The 9357-nt window shown below is 43.5% G+C and overlaps 1 protein-coding gene across 3 annotated transcripts in view; it reads right to left on the bottom strand.

Moving 5' to 3' along the window:
* The window catches only part of ANOS1 (anosmin 1), a 184840-nt gene that overhangs the window by 51550 nt on the left and 123933 nt on the right, over window positions 1–9357 (bottom strand). For all 3 annotated transcript variants that reach the window (XM_019629175.1, XM_019629173.1, XM_019629172.1), the window contains one exon: window positions 5968–6190. In XM_019629175.1, the coding sequence (XP_019484720.1) occupies window positions 5968–6190 (223 nt within the window). The remainder of the gene's footprint in view (window positions 1–5967; window positions 6191–9357) is intronic.

Genomic DNA, 9357 nt, shown 5'->3' on the forward strand with positions numbered 1-9357 from the left:
CTCTGTAGGGGGGGGCATGTTGTCACCAGTGGAAGGCTCGGTGCCACCGTGAACCTAGGCTTTTAGGCAGTGGCAAAGGCGGCTCCCACATGCACGTCCTCCCTCGCTAGCTGACTGTGGGGGTTGCCTCCTCCCCAGCCGATGGCAGGGCCACAGGAACGAAAGAAGCTAGGATGCCACAGGACACACGGAGAACAGACCCCTGCCAGGAAACATGCCCGAACCGCTCCAGGTGCACAAAGGAACCCTGCGTGGTTTGCTCACCTGGGCAGGTTGAACTGCTGGCTACGACAGTTCAGCCTGCCCGAGACCGGTGTCTGTCTGAGAGCGGGCCCTGTGAACACCTGTCGTCATTTCTAGATTGTTGGAAGTAGGAAATAGACAAGGAAGTCACTTTCTCTTTATTACTTGATGTCAAATCGTGCCAGTGAGACCAGAAATAAATATGGTACCACTGGTGAACACAAACCCAGGGAGAGAATCTGAGGCAAATGTGGCCAAACGCCAGCCGACTGCCTGCTGCTCCACACTGGTGGCTTACCAGGATTCGTCACTGGTAACAGCTGTGAACACCTGGGGAACACCTGGGTAGCACCTGGTTATACCTGGGCAACACCTGGAAAAAACCACCCATATGCTGCTTACTGCTTCGCAGTCATGACTGAGTAAGTCTCTCTACCATCTGGTGACACCTGGTAACACCTGCCAGCATACTGCTCACTATTCCTCACCAATGTAGTATAGGACCCTCTCCGCAGGTAGGTAATGCCCAGGTAAACTGGCAGGACACGGGATCCGTGAATTAAGGTTAGGGCCATTAAGCAGAGGGTATTTCATACAGTGGTAGAGATATGTTAATTTAAAAAAATAATAAAGGAAAATAAAAACCTCACCATTATCAAAGTCCCAGGTTTGGGAGGTGGGGAGGAGAAGAAAATAAGGAATATGTCTATCTCCATTCCAAGAAGAGGGTTAATTATAGCCCACTATTTCTCATGTTGATGCAGACGGAAAATGGCACTAAAAACCCAAAACATGAGAACTTTAGCAAGACAGCATAGGTGTCAGGAACCCCCCGAGAACTCCAATACCAGGAAGAATGGCTGTCTCATGCCTCTACTGGTTCTTTTCTCCAAAGAATCATGAATTAAAAATCTGCATGCGAGTTAAGATGTAAATGTTATGTGCATTTTACCACAGCTCTAAAAAACTCTATGTAAGGGTTAGAAATTTTTATATTATGTGTGGACGTGTTCAGCATCCAACAGGATTCTCTTATAGACACAACTGCCATTCTGACACTGTAAATCTAATGTAGGTCAAGGTGTTAATATTTCATGATGATTAAATGCAAGGGAAAGATTTCACGTTCTTCGATTAGTTAACAAAAGGGGAAAAACCAGACACACTAGCTCAAAAAAGTGTAATACCAAGGTTTGAATTAGAATTGTGGATGTGAAATAAAACTGGTAGTCAATAATCATCTATAAAATTTGAAAATAACATGAACTGACTGGGTTAAAACAGTGTCTCAGCTTAAGAACCTTGCAGGTAAATTGGAGAAGGCCATGGTTTCAATGTTGAATTACCATACATTTGAGCCAGCTAATTAAAAACAAAACAAGAAAACCTTTATAAACATTGACAGCATCAACAATTCTCAAGGCCTTTTTCTTACTCAATTTCACAGCTCAGTTTTCTGTTAGCTGCTAGATGTGTTTTACTTCATTGCTGTTCGAAGCTCTAAATTCCAGTGGAAACCTAAGTTAGTAATCAAAGAGGTACGCAGAGGAACCTGTCACAGTTACAGAGTGTTTGTCAGCTTTCCTCCTTCAACAAAATGTATACATTATGTGCACTGAAAGAAAACACTTGGTTACCAAAATCACTGGCCCCTGCCACACAGCTGAGATTTCCCAGTAAATTATTTTATGAAAACTGGCATGCGTTTACTGCTTGCTAACTTGGAAATCATAGTGACTTGGTTTCCACCATGGTGCAATCAGATCAAATCAACTCAGTCCAAAATTTTTCAGTGAAAACTGGCTATGACTCAAAAATCAGATAACCAAGTATGGGTGCTCTGTTCACGATATTCTAATTATTTACCTACACACCAAACACCACCCGCTTGAACTGAGGGACGCAGGAAAGAGGAGATAAGTCCTCATCTTAGTCACTTACGTACTGAGCTAATGGGGCAGCATGGAAAACAAACAAACAAAAACAGTGGACCAACCCAACCCAAAGCAATTATCCCCAGTGAGCATAGAAGAATGATGATAATTAGCACAATAATTTAGGTCTTCCAGTTGATGTGAGGATTGTTTTTATGTTTATTCAATATTTTTTCTTTTTGGCATAGATTCAAAGAGGTGATTTTTTTTTCTTTGGGGGGGCGGGGTCATTATTTTGAGGACCATGGAGACAAAGATGGAAACCAGAAAAGGTCATCTTTGCACCGGAGCTTTCTAGATTGGTACATGTGCTTGAGATAAAGCAAAAAAAATATATTGTGAAGATGACATGAGATAGTGCACACAAAGAACTGCGTGCTTTGGGTAGAGTCGGCCCACCGTAGGTCCTCAGTAAAATAACTGCTATCTTTTTTCCTTTCCCACTGCTACAAGTTTACTGTTTAACATTTCCAAACGCTTCTGTGGTTCTGACAAAAATGTTGTAAGATCCAAAGACAGAGAGTGGGCACTGCTTCTTCTGCAGTGTGATCACCCAAAAGTTCCCAGCATGCTACTGCCACGATAGGCACTGAAATCTGCACACAGAGAACTGTGTGCCCTGTTGGGATTTAAAAGAAAAAGGGAGTCTACGTTTTTTCACTTAAATAAAAATCATCTTACAAATACGTCGATGTGGTACAAGAATCTTACAGCAAGTTGTAGTTAACTGTTCTATTATTTATATCTACCAGAGGCAAATTTAGACGCTCTCTATCAATTATTTTGGATAATTACCTTGGGTTCGGTTGAAGAAATATGAATAGTCTCCATATAATTGGAGAACATATGGTACCTGGACACAAGGCCTCCCCCTGTGGCTTTAATCACGGCTTAATGAGAATTTAGCAGTTGAATGGAAGAAGGACAAAAATGCATACAGGTCAGAGGAAATGAGGAGTGAATATTCATGCTCTAGACATAAAGAAAATGTAGACATTGGTCCGTGATTAGCCACTTGGAAATTCTGTGAACAAAACGTCGTTTGGGTGTCAGAAAAGAAACTCTGACCATTAAGCATGTACTACTTCTTGCGACATTACAAGTTAATCATGCGTGGACTTGTTACGAGGGATGGGAACGTTTTAGGAAAGGTGTGCGCGGTATCCAGATCATAATGAGCATAACGCCCATCAAACTTCACAGTAAATAAAAACACAGGTACATGTACAAAATGTTAAATTTCTTGTTTATGCAATTATATCCAGTCTAGTAAAGCAAACTGTTTTTTGTAAAGTGAATGTAATGACAATTCCTTTATGAAACTATTCATATGAATAATTCCACAAATGACAATGGCCCCAGTTCATGATTTTGCCAGGTTAAATTTTAAATTGGCTCGGATTTAAAATTTGGAAAACTCTTGGTTACTAGACTCATTAATTTTTGTTCATTGTTTGTTTTTTTCTGCCCTTAGCGTACACNGGGCCAGTGACGCTGCGCCCTCTACAGCTAAGATGGTGAACAACAGCTCGACCTGGAGCTGGGCTGCCGTGAGTGGCCGGCGATGGCGTAGGCTGCAGTGGGGCTGGCCAGCAGCGGGCGTGCACTTTCGTGAGCTGCCGTGAGCTTTCTGAGCTGCCATGAGCAGCCGTCCAATGGCCGGTGAGCAACTGCCTCACCCAGGAAGAGCGCAATGATAATACCAACACGGGCCAGTGAAGCAACGTCCTCCACAACTAGACAGAAGAACAAAAGGACAGCAGCTTGTCTGTTCCCCTTCCCCAATCCCCCAATGCTGTTCCCCTCCCCCAATTCCCCAATAAAATCTTTAAAAATAAAAAAGTGTAATACTCAGTATATACAAATAACAAAATATGAATACAAGTCACGTTTGACTTCTGCAATGACAAGGGGTGCTCAAAGTGGTTACCATCAGCATAATTTTAATACAGACTTCTTTCCTTTCTTAAAATGAGTATACATTTTTTGGGCACCATCTGTATATTTTTCAAAATGAAAAATATTTTCCTTATGCTCATGATTGCAAAAGTCATCGTCAGGTCAAACGAGTCTGTTTATTCTGTGTGTGGGTAGTTCTCCGCGAATTGCCTCTTTCCGTAAAAATTCCTGTGTAGAGCTACTTTGTTAGAAAACTTCAGCATTTCAAAAAAAGAAAAAGAAAAATTCTACCGTATTTAGTGTCGCACAGGTTAAAACTGCAACCATCTCTTCATAGTTAATAATTTTCATGAACGCGCTCCCTTAGTCTCAGCAAACCTGGCATATCTGAAATTCATACTGGCTCCTCAGTGCTTTTATATAAAAAGCATATTTTAATTTATATTCCCTCTTTTAAATGCCCTGCTGTGAAAACACGAAAGGTTTTACAAATGGGGCTTCAGCAATCCTTCGAGAAGCATCCCATTTTTATGCTAAATGCTAATACTTAAATAGCAAATGAGCTGTAATAACAGAACAAGGTTTCCTAATGATACACTTTTAAAAAAAAAACAAAGAAATGGTGTTACATTGTGCAAAAGTGACTTTATGTCGTTTATAATAAGAGGCAGGGAAACAATACAACTTTAAATCCATTAAAGATATGTCACTCGGTAAGAAGGGGGAAAGCAGCAATTATTTTGCATTTGAGACACAGTATTTATGCCAGGTTTCCAAGGAAAACTGGATGGATTACACAGATTTTGGATGAGAGCGTTTCCAGCTGAGAGCTAGAGGAAGGTGGGGCAGTCTGTGACTTGGGAGGGGGTGGGGGGGACGTGACTGTCATCAGGGTTAAAAACGGACTTCTGAAAATCGTTCGCCAGCACGGAATTCAAAACCGGCATCCCTGACCAATACTGTTTTACTGTTGTTGTTTTTTTAAAGCTTACCTATATTTAGAAATAATATTTATTTGCTGTGTGTGAATGGAAGTGAGAAAAACAGGATACAGAGAGGCAGATTATTCTTTTTACTTGTAATGAACAATGGCTAGGGATGGAGTCTGTTTTAGTCTGCAACTCAACCCTAAAAAGTAGGAAAAGGGGAGGTCTCAGGGCACGCTTTGATGGCCTGCAAACGAACATGACACAACAGCAGCAGTTTGGAATGAGAGGACTTTGCCACTTTAGAGAAAAAGAAGCAAGTGACACTTAGCACAGAGGCGTGAAGTGCTCTAGAAACCGCCTCTGAATGTAAAGTATGCCATTTGCTCAACGCTTTGCTAGATTGAACCCTTATCTTCTGAAAGAGGGCTATTCGGCATCTAGGATCTCAAGATCCTAATCAAAATATTTAAAGTCCACACAGCGACACTTGTGTTCTGGAATTCTGCCAACAGGGGGGGAAAAAAACCAAAACCCACAATCCTGGCACATTTAGTATGCGGTTTTTCAAGTGTGCCCCACCCCACAGCTCAGCCCGTTTCCCAAGGAATTAAATCTGTTTATTCCAGTGTACCCAGAGGAGTTTCATGGATTTATTCTTACCAGAGGAAAATACACACACACACACACACACACACACACACACAAAGTTTCCTGATTTGATTGGATTCCCTGTTAAAGTTTACAAGAATTACTAGGAAGGATTTGCTCGGCTGCACCATGACTCACTGTGGCTGATTTGCACGGTCTGTTAATATTTTAAGATGTTCGCCTGGGGCACCGGGTGAGTTTTGTCACTGCTTTCCCTGTCCTTGCAATGGTGACATCTTTGAGGGGCGCCCTTTCCCAGCACACACGCACCCCCAGAGGCTGAAGCTGTGAGCACAGGCGCGGCTGGCTCTTACCTTTGTACAGCGTCTTGGGCACCTGGCAGGTGTGTCCGCATCCATTCGAACAGCACTTTTTCACCCCGGAGCACTCGCTGTCCACTTCGCAGCTTTCCACGCAGGCGGCGGCAAACCCGCTGGCTTTCTCGGGGGCCGGACAGTCCCCCTGCTTCACGGACAGCACGTACTTGAGGAACTGACAGCTCGTCAGGCATTCGTAGTTCTTCTTGGGGAAGAGAGGCTACGAAAGGGAGATAAGGGCAGACGTGCTTCCGTGACAGGCATTGGAAAGGGAGGTCCAAATGTCCCCGGGATGGTGTGCAAAATAAACGTACGTGCTCGCTTTCCCCCTAAGGAAACAACGTCTCATGCTCATTTCCTAAGGGATTACGACCGAACGGTTCTCACTTTATGTTGCACGCAACACATGTCAGTCACACACGTTCACAGATCACATTCGGAGCTCAAAGTGGCCTTTAAGGAACAGATTATTAATATTCATAAAACGTGTTACAATTGGAGGAGCCCTTTCGGGCTATGGTACACATACATATAATTTTGTTCTTTAATGCATCATTTTTTCCCCCTCTATACCGTAAACATTAATCAAAATAGGTTAGCAGTCCCCCTACGGAAGCTTTACGGCTCTCACAGCAGCACACGTTTACTGATCTTTTATCACAAAGTGCTTTACGCCACCGTTAATTGAAACATATTTTCATCACATCCAGCTTTCAGAGTTCCTCTGCCCATGCGATCTCCTCTCAGTATGGAATTGCCAGTGAGTTGTGCAGCAAAAGCACGTGAATCGTCTTTGAAACTCGAAGCACACATATGCTATCTGTGACATACGTTCTGCATAGCCGCTAGCTGCTGACATTTTGGTTGAACCCCGAATCCATCACACATTCGTGAGAATAGGTACTCCTCGGTTTGTTAGAGGGGCGCGTTATCGAAATAGCGTGTGTAATGGAAAGCATGATTTTTCAAATGCACCTTCTCCCTTAGGACAAATGGTTCAGGACAGCATTTGGTCATCGCGAGGACGTGAGCTGCCATTGGAGGGTAGATCAGGGTGTTTCTTGCTGCCACTGAAGCGGGGAGCTGCTGAGGCTCCTGGCAGCAGCCCCACCCAGGGAAAGAATGGGACGCATGACCTCCATGCTTCGGTCATCCTTTTGCCTCAGGAAGGCATCTACAAGACAACTACCGTCATCCCAACTTGCACCCTAAACCTCCTTTGCCTCTTTGAAGGTGGCTGCCAAGATAGCCACCCTAATCCTAACCCTATCCCTCTCCACCCCTTATACCTGCAACACACCTGTCCAGCCAGGTAAAACCCCAGCTTCCAGGTTACCCCCTCTGTAGGGGGGGGCATGTTGTCACCAGTGGAAGGCTCGGTGCCACCGTGAACCTAGGCTTTTAGGCAGTGGCAAAGGCGGCTCCCACATGCACGTCCTCCCTCGCTAGCTGACTGTGGGGGTTGCCTCCTCCCCAGCCGATGGCAGGGCCACAGGAACGAAAGAAGCTAGGATGCCACAGGACACACGGAGAACAGACCCCTGCCAGGAAACATGCCCGAACCGCTCCAGGTGCACAAAGGAACCCTGCGTGGTTTGCTCACCTGGGCAGGTTGAACTGCTGGCTACGACAGTTCAGCCTGCCCGAGACCGGTGTCTGTCTGAGAGCGGGCCCTGTGAACACCTGTCGTCATTTCTAGATTGTTGGAAGTAGGAAATAGACAAGGAAGTCACTTTCTCTTTATTACTTGATGTCAAATCGTGCCAGTGAGACCAGAAATAAATATGGTACCACTGGTGAACACAAACCCAGGGAGAGAATCTGAGGCAAATGTGGCCAAACGCCAGCCGACTGCCTGCTGCTCCACACTGGTGGCTTACCAGGATTCGTCACTGGTAACAGCTGTGAACACCTGGGGAACACCTGGGTAGCACCTGGTTATACCTGGGCAACACCTGGAAAAAACCACCCATATGCTGCTTACTGCTTCGCAGTCATGACTGAGTAAGTCTCTCTACCATCTGGTGACACCTGGTAACACCTGCCAGCATACTGCTCACTATTCCTCACCAATGTAGTATAGGACCCTCTCCGCAGGTAGGTAATGCCCAGGTAAACTGGCAGGACACGGGATCCGTGAATTAAGGTTAGGGCCATTAAGCAGAGGGTATTTCATACAGTGGTAGAGATATGTTAATTTAAAAAAATAATAAAGGAAAATAAAAACCTCACCATTATCAAAGTCCCAGGTTTGGGAGGTGGGGAGGAGAAGAAAATAAGGAATATGTCTATCTCCATTCCAAGAAGAGGGTTAATTATAGCCCACTATTTCTCATGTTGATGCAGACGGAAAATGGCACTAAAAACCCAAAACATGAGAACTTTAGCAAGACAGCATAGGTGTCAGGAACCCCCCGAGAACTCCAATACCAGGAAGAATGGCTGTCTCATGCCTCTACTGGTTCTTTTCTCCAAAGAATCATGAATTAAAAATCTGCATGCGAGTTAAGATGTAAATGTTATGTGCATTTTACCACAGCTCTAAAAAACTCTATGTAAGGGTTAGAAATTTTTATATTATGTGTGGACGTGTTCAGCATCCAACAGGATTCTCTTATAGACACAACTGCCATTCTGACACTGTAAATCTAATGTAGGTCAAGGTGTTAATATTTCATGATGATTAAATGCAAGGGAAAGATTTCACGTTCTTCGATTAGTTAACAAAAGGGGAAAAACCAGACACACTAGCTCAAAAAAGTGTAATACCAAGGTTTGAATTAGAATTGTGGATGTGAAATAAAACTGGTAGTCAATAATCATCTATAAAATTTGAAAATAACATGAACTGACTGGGTTAAAACAGTGTCTCAGCTTAAGAACCTTGCAGGTAAATTGGAGAAGGCCATGGTTTCAATGTTGAATTACCATACATTTGAGCCAGCTAATTAAAAACAAAACAAGAAAACCTTTATAAACATTGACAGCATCAACAATTCTCAAGGCCTTTTTCTTACTCAATTTCACAGCTCATTTTTCTGTTAGCTGCTAGATGTGTTTTACTTCATTGCTGTTCGAAGCTCTAAATTCCAGTGGAAACCTAAGTTAGTAATCAAAGAGGTACGCAGAGGAACCTGTCACAGTTACAGAGTGTTTGTCAGCTTTCCTCCTTCAACAAAATGTATACATTATGTGCACTGAAAGAAAACACTTGGTTACCAAAATCACTGGCCCCTGCCACACAGCTGAGATTTCCCAGTAAATTATTTTATGAAAACTGGCATGCGTTTACTGCTTGCTAACTTGGAAATCATAGTGACTTGGTTTCCACCATGGTGCAATCAGATCAAATCAACTCAGTCCAAAATTTTTCAGTGAAAACTGGCT

This window comes from Hipposideros armiger, unplaced genomic scaffold, assembly GCF_001890085.2.
Source record: "Hipposideros armiger isolate ML-2016 unplaced genomic scaffold, ASM189008v1 scaffold_827, whole genome shotgun sequence".
Taxonomy (NCBI): domain Eukaryota; kingdom Metazoa; phylum Chordata; class Mammalia; order Chiroptera; family Hipposideridae; genus Hipposideros; species Hipposideros armiger.